The following is a 12,802-nucleotide window of genomic DNA, read 5'->3' as shown; positions in this document are numbered from 1 at the left end:
TAAGATCAATATGAGGAAAAGATCAATATGTGTTCAACAACTGAATAAGATCAACAGCTAAGGAAAATCAAGAGAAGTCATACGAAAAATACCTGTTTAAATAATAAAATTCTGGCACTTGCATTAGATGAGCTAATAAGACATCCAGGAAAACTGTATATTAAAAACATGCACACCAACTACACCCTTCCAATTATGGCTCAGCATTGTTGAAGGAACTTAAATGGGGAGCCAAATATAAAATGGTAAATTACTTTTAAAATCTGCTTCAAATTGTATATTGGAAAGCTTGTCCTACAAAATGCCTCTGATGGCTACAAACAGCTTCTGATGAATGCAATGACATTCACTTAAATCACAGCCCAACAGGTTACACCATATGAATACCAACCCTGGGTGCATAATGAGTTATTTTATATTACGCACTTCTAAAATTAACTCCAGAAATCAACAACACAATCTATTTTAAGATCTCTGTAATAAAAAGTTTAATTTTTAAACAACTAAATATTTTTTAACAAACCCAAGGCAGAGAAGAGAGTCAATCTTTTACTAAAATGTTCATCCATTACTGATTGTTTACTAACTGTTTTACAATTCTGTATTTGTTTTTTGTTTTGTTAGGGAGGCCTTTTGAGAGGACACTAAAAAAAGGCAAAGGGAGAAGGATAAATGGCTAACAAAAACAAAGAAGTACAAACTAAAAGGGAAAAAATCATTCGTGTGTATTTTTTAATGTTGGAATCAACAGGCCCTTAAAGAAGCCCTCCCACCACTTGAAAAAATTTTGACCAACTTTGGATTTGCATGTTTCAAGTGATTAACAATGACATTTTACAAACCAACAAAAGACACAGATTCATTCAACATTCCCAGCTCAAAAGATAGCCTAGCACTTATGTCCCATAAACAATTATTAAACCAATGCAGGTGTCGTTCCTGACACCAGTAATCCCACTGACCTTACTAACAAACCAATGACATAAAAGATGAATTAATAAATCTGACATGAAAATCCCTAATTCACATCCCTACTATGTGCTGACATTTTCCATCTGACCTTAGGGGTACTGTACCATTCAACCCTAAATCTTCCTCCTGATGGCTGCCACTTCTCTCATGCCTTTTGTTCTACCAGCCTTGTCTAGCTAAGTCTCACAGTTTAAATGGATGCATCAATCAACAAGAAGTCTTTCTTTAATGAATTTAAATTAAGGTAGTATTTACAAAAGTAGCTGAATTATAATCCACAATAGTAGCTGTGTTGATAAGGATAAAGTATATTTTTAGAATATTTTTTTTACTTCTACTTGAAATTTGTAATGTGCTTTTTTAAAAGATTATTTCACCAAGTTTCCACAAATAGAATGTGGACATGCTTTCACTGGGAAGGTATACAGGTAACCTTGAGTTTTGTGAGTAACTCATTGCCACCGGTACACAGTGAGTAATCTCTGATAACATGGAAGAACCTTACATAAGTCCCTACCTGGCAAAGACTTGAGAAACAGCTGAAAATATGCCTTTACAGAAAATGTGTCTCAGTTTCACATCACTTCCATCATCTACAAAACAGAGGGGAGGAGCCACTCAGTTGTATCCTTAGCCCTTGGGGACTTAAACACACTGACAATATGAACACACCGACCATTTTCTGTACTTTCAGTCCTTAGGTGATCCAACAGCCAAACTGAAAATCAGTAATCAATACAATAAAGAAGAATATATGGTTCAGTCTTGGAAGCAATGATTCTCCCCAAGGAGGCAGATCCTCTGTATCAGAAGCTGGAGGGCAGGGGCAGACTCCTTTAAACCACTTATGTCCCCTCATCTTAATCCCAGTTTCAAATACCCACTACAATGAACCATTGTTACTTCTAGGAATAAGTCATATCCCAGACAGGGGTTAGGGCAGAAAAAAGGTTGAAAAGCATGGCTAAAAAAGAATAAGACTTAGAAATTTCCTTTACACTGGAAAGCATAAAGAGCTACTTATAGCTATTCAGCGATCAGAGGATATAGAAGAGTTAAATTAAGAAAGTATTTAATATTTGAATGAGTATAACACTTAACTGAGTATAAACTCTAACAATCAGAAGCTTAATATAACTCTAAAATAGGAAAAAAATAAGCATATCAATATTTAAAGGAGTAGAAATTAAACAGTCAAGAGTATGTGGGAGTTATATGATAAAAGCTATTACTCTGCAGGAATATTTCAGAAATAATAGCTAAAAAGGTAATTATTATGCTATGATCTAAATTAGCAATTGGTTATAAATAACAATAATTAAAGATATCTTTCCAGATGCTGTAGCTAATTTATTAGTAGGAATCTGCACAACACATTTGCATTAGCTTTTTTCTCATTTATTTTTCTTAAAAGCTATGGGTACTGCACCATAGTGCAGTCTGAAGTCCCACCTCTTTTAATTTTGTGAGTCACAGAGCACCTTATAAGGCTTCCCATTTGTGATAACTGCATGATAAGCTGGCTGATCTGTCTCTGAGTCCTCAGTAACATGGAAATCCTGTCTTGCTTAGGATTTGATACAAGAACCTATCTCCAATTCTTCCAACTCAATTCAATAAACAGAAATTTGTCTGGTTCCTACTGGCATCTAATTTCTCTATAAATTCAATCCAGAAGACAAAGTCAACCCATTTTAATGCCTAAAGATCCCCAAAAGAACACCTAAACTTCTTGCACATAGTGAATCTGTGGCATCTTGCTGCACTGATGGACAGTGACTGCATTGGGGTATGGGTAGGGACTTGATAATACGGGTAAATGTAGTAACCACATTGTTTTTTCATGTGAAACCTTCATAAGAGTGTATATCAATCATACCTTAATAAAAAAATTTAAAAAACAAGAACATCTAAACTTCTTGCCATTTGGCCTCAAGGAGAGATTCTGGGTAACTGTTAGATAAAATGTCTAACACAAGGTCTGCCTTATACTCTAAAGGTATTCAATAAACATTTGTACACATTTGAGTTAACAATAACACTAAATGTGAAATCATGTGCTTAATTAACTCTTTATGAAACTTAATCCTTTAAAGCTGGTTATATTAGGTAGATATTAGGAAAGGTGTATGTTTTTAGTTTAGTCTAAAAACTAAGATACTGTCAGACAATGTGTCACCATTAAAAGGCAGTGATACTTTCTTTATCCAGTTCTCTTTGGCTACTGTATGTATCATTCTACACTAATAAAACAGTAGATTTCTTCACAGAGTATCTCAATCCTGATTCACAAATGAAGATCTCTGGCTGCAGAGGTGATATAAAACCTTAGTTCATGTAGGCCATGCTTGGATTTGCAGTCCAAGATGGTGCACCAAGTGTTCCTATGGTGACACAGATCTTCTGGAGCAAACCAAGGGCATGGAAATGCAGTCACATAGCCAGTTACCTCAGGGACGCTTCATTTGCACTACAGGTCTCTTCCATCTGCTTCAAAGATGTTTAAATTCATTATCTGAAATCAAAGACCCCTTAGTCCTTTACAGGTTAAACAAAGAATGAATATAAATTCTTTCAGGAACAACATATCTAGAGTTACATATACATCCACCAGGTATCTACTAAGAGGGGAGGTACAAATGAAGTTGTAAAACCTGGCATTAAAGAGATAGCAGTGAGAAAGCAGAAAGGCCTACCTGCTCAGGCAGATGAAGAATGGTGTGCTCTCCGGAACCAAAGTGTGACAGAGATTTATATGCAGCATTTGCTACAACTGGGTCCTAGATAGGGAAAAAGTAACATAAACAAACAAAACAACATATTTTAAACATCAACCCTAGAGGAAAACAGAAAATCATCCCTCACCAACCTCTAAATTCCAGTCAGTGCTTTGGAAATGACATTCAAGCCTTCCTTAACATGTCCCAATTAAACAGAGAAAACCACATGAGCAGAGGGGTCACAAGCACCATTTTTCTAAACCTAGTTTGGACATTAAACATAAAGTAACTCATAATCACTCGGTCCCCACGGAGTAGTATGTTTAGTGGAAGAAGTACGAGCATTTAGAGGTGGATAGGTTTGGAACTGGACTCCCAGCTGCTAACATTTTAACTTAGCCTTGAGGAATCTAAGCTCTTTCACCAAGGAGTTGAGCATAACATCAATGACTCATTCTTCTCTATACTCCTTGACTGGAAACATCTGCAAGTGCACTGAACTTTCTGTTGGTTTGCTGTGCTGGCTGGTGCAGAGGGGCGTGGCAGGGAGGCGGAGACTGTAACTGAGAGGAGATGGGCGACAGTCCCTCTTCACATCTGCCAGCCTCACAAAGTAACGAGCGCACTCCATGGTGAAAATGTATCAATATGCATAACTTGAGAATAATTTTTAAAAGCTAGACTTTATTACTCATCTCACAATTCTCTTAAATTCAAGAAGCCACCATATCAAGGGAGTTATATTTTTTACCCTAATAGACTTATTTCACACATCTTTCCCCATCTTGGTCTGTTTACCTGACACTCTTGTGAAAGTACCTTGTTTTGAGCATGGGTCCAGAGGAAACTGAGGACTTGGACTTTAAAATTCTGAAAAATCAATGAACATCGGAATAAATTTTTGAAACAAAGATAAAACTAAAGTAGCCAACAGTGAAAATTGAATTACTTTGAAACTTACACCACTTATAATTAACTTAACCTGCATTTACCCATCACTTATAAAATGAAGATAGAGACAGAGTCATCCTTGAAGCACATGGATATTTTAAACACAATGAGATTTTAAGATTATTAAATTTAGAAACTAACCATTTACAACTGAACTCGCAAGTCAAATGCCAGTCCCCTCTTCCATGCCACTGTTCCTGATCCTCAACCCAGAAGAGAGTTCTCCCTTCTCCAAGTAGCCTTATGGCACATGGCACACTTTAGCATCTAATATGGTTATCTATGTGTATGGTTAACTCCCAATTAGGTTATATACTCCTTAGGGCAATGACTGTCTTTTTCACTTCAAACCATAAAGCCCAGTTCCTCAAATGACAAACATTTAATAAATAACTGAGCATGAACAGCCATTCTATCTTCCAACACTCATTTTGGCCAAATCTAACTTCTTGCCCCTCTAAATCACATAAGGTTCTTCTATACCTCATTGCCTTTGCATATTCATTCCCCAAACTTCAACAGGAAGCAGTTTTATTAATTCTTCAAGATCCTAGTCTAATAGCACCAACTAAATTGGGTTTACTTAGATTCCTCCTAAGAATCCTGGCATTTCCACCACCACTCTCTCATAGCCCTTTGATTAACTGTACTCATCAAGTGTTGTTATCATTGCTTCCGTTTATCTCCTTTACCAACCTTTGAAGCTTTTGGGAGGCAGGGACTAACGAGATGGTATAATGCAACAATATAGGCTATGGAGCTAGAGAGTTCTGGGTTTAGACATCAGCATTCACTTAGAAACTACAGTAGCAGTCGTTACTTGTCTGGCATGTAGCCAATACTCAGAATTTAATGAATGGATGGACTTCTCAAAACCTCAGATTCTTTAGCTATACAATTGAAAAACAATACCTTCCTATCAGATAGTAGAGCTAATCATTATAAAGTAACTAGAAGAGTGCTGGGAATATAATACCTACTTGAAAATTGTATCCATTTTTATTAGTGTCTCTTACACCTAGTACAGTTTTAATACATACATTCTAAGCCAATGAATGAATGTGCCAAGGACTTTGCAAAGCAACTCAGAAAATTAAACTATTTGAAACATGACTCTATTTTCAACATGCTTATAGTTTAATGGGGAAAGTAATATATGTATACTAACACCTGTAGTATAAAATAGACACAAATGTTCTTAGAGCAGCTTAGATAAAGAACTTTGGGAGCAATAGATGCCTGCCTGCATAAAAATTCTCAAAGGATGGGATAAGTTAAACCAATTCTTAATTTCCTAAAATCGTTTTTAAAATTAGAGATGAAAAAGACAGCAATTTTAGACAGAACATGAACAAAGGAAAAGAAATAGAAAAGTTGGAGGCACATAAGGAAATTACAAGTGATTCAGTTTTCCTGGAGTGCAGGAGGCAGAAAAGGAAGTGAGGCCAGATTCTAAGAGGCCTCATTGGTTGGGCATAAGAGGCTGGGTTTCATTTTAGGCAAACACAAAGGAGTGAAGTGACTAGGGATAGCCATGACCTACGAAACGCTTTGGGAAAATTACATTCAACTCTGGTTTACATCCAAACTTGAGCTATTAACAGAAAGCAAAGTATTTAACAAACACAGGGAGAGAGGGAAGGAGGGAGAGACAGAGGTGGAGATGGGAGAAAGGGGCACAGGGAGAGATGATGAGAGAGAAACACATAGAGCAAGCAAGACAGATGGAGCGAAGTCTCCCTCTACATTTCTTTACTTTTGCTTCTCAGTGCACTATGGTCACTGAAAGGATCTCCTTTACTGGGAAGACGCATGGATGGAATGAGTCTGAAGCAGTCTGTTTGGACAGAAAAGGAATGTTAATATTAAGAAAAGTATGATGATAAACCAAAATAAGATGTCAGGGGGAAAGAATGTAAAATTTAAAGAAGAAAAAAAAAGTACTCTAAAAGCCATTTACAGCCATTGGTAAGAAAATGTAAGAAACTAACACACAAATCACATGACAAATTAACCTGTAATAAAATCTGAATAACTCAAAGTACAAGCAATATAAAGGTATGCGAGTTCAAAGAGGATTAAAGATGGCAGTGTGAGAGGTGAGACAGAGACCTCCTCCTAAAACCACATATAATACGAAAATATAATTAATACAACTAATCCTGAAAGAGCAACAGGAAAGAAGGCTACGCCAGATGGCATACACCAGGAGAAAAGACCAGACCTCACAGAACAGGGTAATGAACCAAAGCTGTGATCTGGCAGGACCCAAGCCTTTCCCCCAACCCAGCTCATGGGTGAGAGGAAGAGAAACAGAGAGGGGAGGGAGTGGAGGCCTGAACACCTAGCCTTGGAGATCTGCCCTGGGAGCACAAACCTACATTGCATGGTGCTCTGGTGATTAGTGGGGTTGGAAAGCTAAGAAAGGCAGAATACCTGGAGAGACTGAGATTTCAGCTGCTTGTGGAAAACAGGGATTCATACCCAGCTGTTCTGGGTGGACAGTCTAAGAGACTCCCTAAAAGTGAGAGGGCTACTAAAGGGGTAAGGACTGCACAGAGTTTACTGCTAAGGAAAAAGGATAGGTAGATAAAATTGTCCAGGTGCACTCTGCCCAGCAGGTTTGGAACTTTCAGGATCTCCAGGTGCTCCATCCCCTTGGCTGGCTACGCAGCTCCAAGGATCCCCACCATGATACACAACCTACTACACCTTCCTCCTGGCCAGCCTACACCTGGCTCACAAATGGGCAAACCTTGCCCTGGTCTAAGGCCAGCCTGAGGAAGGCCCCACCTACAGCAGAAACAAACACAAAGCATAGAGGCTTACACCGGTATGTTTGGTCCACTGGTTCTGGCAGTGGAAAAAGGCATAGCAGCTGGGAAGCAGGAAACAGCTTTTTTCCTCCTGCCAGGCACCAGCACCAGTACTCTGCCACCCCCAACATTGCTCGAGGGACAGAGCAGCTCCAGAGAGTAGAGTTTCTGGGCACTAGAGAGTGCCACATACAAATATGAAACGTCAAAGGAACTGGGTTCAAACCAAAATCTTGCAAACACCAGAAAAAGGGTGGAGTGAGACTGAACTAATCAATCTTCTGGAAAGAGATTTCAAAATTAAAATCATAAACAAGCTCCTGGAGGTACAGAAAAATATCTAAGAAACCAGGAACAAATTTAAGAAGGAGATCCAATCATTGAGGAACACAATGGAAGGTTTTAAAAGCAGATTAGATATGGTAGAGGAGATGATAAATGACATAGAAATTAGAGAAGAGGAATACAAAGCAGCAGAGGCACATAGAGATAAAAGGATCTCTAGGAATGAAAGAATACTGAGAGAACTGTGTGACCAATCCAAATGGAACAATATTTGTATTATACAGGTAGCAGAAGAAGAAGAGAGAGAAAAAGGGATAGAAAGTGTCTTTGAGGAAGTAATTGGTGAAAACTTCCCCAATCTGGGGAAGGAAATAATCTCTCAAGCTATGGAGGTGCACAGATCTCCCAACACAAGGGACCCAAGGAAGAAAACAACAAAACATAACAGTAATTAAAGTGGCAAAGATCAAGGATAAGGACAGGCTATTAAAAGCAGCCAGAGAAAGAAAAAAGATCACATACAAAGGAAAACCCATCAGGCTATCATCAGACTTCTCAGCAGAAACCTTACAGTCCAGAAGGGAGTGACACGATATATTTAATGCAACAAAGCAGAATGATCTCAAACAAAAAATACTCTACCTGACAAGATTATCAATTAAATTTGAAGGAGGGTTTAAACAATTTCCAGATAAGCAAAAACTGAGAGAATTTACCTCCCACAAATTGTCCCTACAGTGTATTTTGGAGGGACTGCTATAGATGGAAGTGTTCCTAAGAAAATGATACCTAATATATAAAGAATGGAGAAGGAAAAAAAAAAAAGAACCTTTAGATTGTGATTGTAATAGCATACTAAGTGAGTTGAATTAGATTCTTAGATAGTAATGAAATTACCCTTAAACCTTTGGTAACCACGAATCTAAAGCCTGCAATAGCAATAAGTACATACCTATCAATAATCACCCTAAATGGAAATGATCTGAATGCACCAATCAAAAGACATAGAGTCACTGAATGGATGAAAAAACAAGACCCAACTATATGCTGCCTACAAGAGACTCACTTCAAACCCTAAGACATACACAGATGAAAAGTGAAGGGATGGAAAAAAATATTTCATGCAATTAACAGGGAGAAAAAAGCAGGAGTTCCAGTACTAGTATCAGACAAAACAGACTTTAAAACAAAGAAAGTCACAAGAGACAAAGAAGAACATTACATAATGATAAAAGGGTTAATCTAACAAGAGGATATAACCATTATAAATATCTATGTACCCAACACAGGAGTACCTACATATGTGAAACAAATACTAACAGAATTAAAAGGGGAAATAGAATGCAATGCATTCATTCTAAGAGACCTCAACACTCCACTCACTCCGAAGGACAGATCAACCAGACAGAAAACAAGTAAGGAGATAGAGGCATTGAACACATTAGAACTGATTGACATAACACACATCTACAGAACTCTCCACCCAAAAGCAGCAGGATACACATTCTTCAAGAAAAGATCATTTTCAAGAATAGATCATATACTAGGCAACCAAAAGAGCCTCAGTAAATTAAAAAAGATTGAAATTGTAACAACCAGCTTCTCAGATCACAAAGGTACGAAAGTGGAAATAAATTACTCAAAGAAAACGAAAAAGCCTACAAACACATGGAGGCTTAACAGCATGCTCCTAAATAACCAATGGATCAATGACCAAACAAAAGCAGAGATCAAGAAATATATGCAGACAAACGACAACAATAATCCACCACCACAAAAATCTATGGGATGCAGTGAAGGCCGTGCTAAGAGGGAAGTATATTGCAGTACAGGCCTACATCAGGAAAGAAAGCAATCTGAGATAAACGGTCTAAACTCACAATTAATGAAAATAGAAAAAGAAGAAGAAATTAGGCCCAAAGTCAGGAGAAGGAGGGACATAATAAAGATAATAGCAGAAAAAAAAATCTAGAAGAACAATAGAAAGAATGAATGAAAGCAGGAGCTGGTTCTTTGAGAAAATAAACAGAATAGATAAACTCCTAGCCAGACTTATCAAGAAAAAAGAGAATCTACACACATAAACAACAATGAAAAAGGAAAAATCACTATGGATGCCACAGAAATACAAAGAATTATTAGAGAATACTATGAAAAATTATATGCTAACAAACTGGATAACCTAGAAGAAATAGACAACTTTCTAGAAAAACACAACCTTCCAAGGCTGACCAAGAAAGAAACAGAAAATCTGAACAGACCAATTACTAGCAACAAAATCAAACTGGTAATCAAAAAACTACCTAAGAACAAAACTCCTAGACCAGATGGCTTCATCCCGTCTATAGTAATGAAATTTTATCAATCATTTAGTGAAGACCTAATATCCATTCTCCTTAAAGTTTTACAAAAAGTAGAAGAGGAGGGAATACTTCCAAACTCATTCTATTAGGCCAGCATCACCCTAATACCAAAACCAGGCAAAAACACCCCAAAAAAAGCAAATTACAGACCAATATCCCTGATGAACATAGATGCAAAAATACTCAACAAAATATTAGCAAACTGAATTCAAAAATACATCAAAAAGATCATCCATCATGATCAAATATAATTTATTCCAGGGATGCAAGGATGGTACAACATTTGAATATCCATCATCATCATCCACCAAATCAACAAAAAGGACAAAAACCACATGATCATCTCCATAGATACCAAAAACTATTTGACAAAATTCAATACCCATTCATGATAAAAACTCAACAAAATGGGTATAGAGGACAAGTACCTCAACATAATAAAGGCCATATATGACAAATCCACAGCCAACGACAAACTTAAAAGTGAGAAGCTGAAAGCTTTTCTTTTAAGATTGGGAACAAGACAAGGATGCCCACTCTCTCCACTTTTATTCAACATAGTTTGGAGGTCCTCGCCACGGCAATAAGACAACACAAAGACATAAAAGGTATGCAGATTGGTAAAGAAGAAGTTAAACTGTCACTGTTTGTAGATGACATGATATTGTACATTAAAAACCCTAAAGAATCCACTCCAAAACTACTAGTTCTAATATCTGAATTCAGCAAAGTTGCAGGATACAAAATTAATACACAGCAGTCTGTTGCATTCCTATACACTAATGATGAACTAGCAGAAAGAGAAATCAGGAAAATAATTCCATTCACAATTGCATCAAAAAGAATAAAATACCTAGGAATAAACCTAACCAAGGAGACACTCATGAGAGAAAACTGCAAGACACTCATGAGAGAAATTAAAGAAGATACCAATAAATGGAAACACATCCCATGCTCATGGATAGGAAGAATTAATATTGTCAAAATGGCTATCCTGCCTAAAGCAATCTACAGATTCAGTGCAATCCCTATCAAAATATCAACAGCATTCTTCAACAAATTAGAGAAACTAATTCTAAAATTCATATGGAACCACAAAAGACCCCAAATAGCCTAAGAAATCCTGAGAAGGAAGAATAAAGCCGGGGGAATTATGCTCCCCAACTTCAAGCTCTACTACAACAGCAGAGTAATCAAGACAATTTGGTACTAGCACAAGAACAGACCCATAGACCAATGGAATACACTAGAGAGCCCAGATATAAACCCAAGCATACATGGTCAATTAATATATGATAAAGGAGCCATGGATATACAATGGGGAAATGACAGTCTCTTCAACAGCTGGTGTTGGCAAATCCAGACAGCTACATGCAAGAGAATGGAACTGGATTATTGTCTATCCCCATACTCAAAAGTAAACTCGAAGTATATCAAAGTCTTGGATGTAAGTCATGAAACCATAAAATTCTTGGAAGACAACACAGATAAAAAATCTCCTGAATATAAACATGAGCAACTTTTTCCTGAACGCATCTCCTCAAGCAAGGGAAACAAAAGCAAAAATGAAGAAGTGCGATTACATCAAAGTAAAAAGCTTCTGTACAGCAAAGGACACCATCAATAGAACAAAAACATGTCCTACAGTATGAGAGAGAATGTATTTGTAAACGACACATCCAACAAGGGGTTAACATCCAAAATATATAAAGAACTCATATGCCTCAACAACCAAAAAGCAAGTAACCCGATTAACAAATGGGCAGAGGATATGAACAGAAAATTCTCCAAGGAATAAATTCAAATAGCCAATAGGCATATGAAAAGATGCTCCACATCACTAATTATCAGGGAAATGCAAATAAAAACCACAGAGAGATATCACCTCACACCAGTTAGGATGGCCAGTATTAAAAAGACTAAGAACAACAAATGCTGGTGTGGATGCAGAGAAAGGGGAACCCTCCTACATTGCTGCTGGGTATGTAAGCTAGTTCAACCATTGTGGAAAGTAATATGGCGGTTCCTCAAAAAACTAAAAATAGAAAAACCATTTGACCTGGGAACTCCACTCCTAGAAATTTACCCAAAGAATGTAATTTCTCAGATTCAAAAAGACATATGCACACTTATGTTTATCGCAGCATTATTTACAATAGCCAAGATATGGAAGCAACCTAAGTGTCCATCAGTAGATGAATGGATAAAGAAGATGTGGTACATATACACAATGGAATACTATTCAGCCATAAGAAACAAAAATCCTATCATTTGCAACAACATGAATGGAGCTGGAGGATATTATGCTCAGTGAAATAAGCCAGGCAGAGAAAGACAAGTACCAAATCAAATGATTTTCCTCATTTGTGGAGTATAACAACAAAGCAAAACTGAAGTAACAAAACAGCAACAGATTCACAGACTCCAAGAAGGAACTAGCAGTTACCAAAGGGGAGCAGTGGGAGAGGGCTGGCGGGGAGGAAGGGAGAAGGGGATATAATTTGCACACATGGTGTGGGGGAATCATGGGAAGACAGTGTAGCACAGAGAAGGCAAATAGTGACTCTGTGGCATCTTACTACGCTGATGGGCAGTGACTGTAATGGGGTATGGGGGGGGATGCAATAATATGGTTAAATGTAGTAACTACATTGGTTTTCTCATGTGAAACCTTCATAAGAGTGTATATCAATAA

General features: G+C 37.3%; 1 protein-coding gene across 6 annotated transcripts in view; it reads right to left on the bottom strand.

Annotated features, from left to right (window-relative positions):
• Positions 1–12,802, bottom strand: part of FOCAD (focadhesin) — a 274,352-nt gene that overhangs the window by 119,678 nt on the left and 141,872 nt on the right. For all 6 annotated transcript variants that reach the window (XR_005025293.2, XR_005025296.2, XR_005025295.2 and 3 more), the window contains 2 exons: positions 4,512–4,562; positions 3,669–3,752 (listed from right to left, as the gene is read on the bottom strand). Coding sequence is in view for 3 of the 6 variants with exons in the window: in XM_057498735.1 (XP_057354718.1) it covers positions 3,669–3,752; positions 4,512–4,562 (135 nt within the window). In the remaining 3 variants the exon portion in view is untranslated. The remainder of the gene's footprint in view (positions 1–3,668; positions 3,753–4,511; positions 4,563–12,802) is intronic.

Source organism: Manis pentadactyla, chromosome 3 (assembly GCF_030020395.1).
Source record: "Manis pentadactyla isolate mManPen7 chromosome 3, mManPen7.hap1, whole genome shotgun sequence".
NCBI classification, from domain to species: domain Eukaryota; kingdom Metazoa; phylum Chordata; class Mammalia; order Pholidota; family Manidae; genus Manis; species Manis pentadactyla.
The sequence above is the reverse complement of the archived record's forward strand: the minus strand, read 5'-3'. Positions and strand labels throughout refer to the sequence as shown.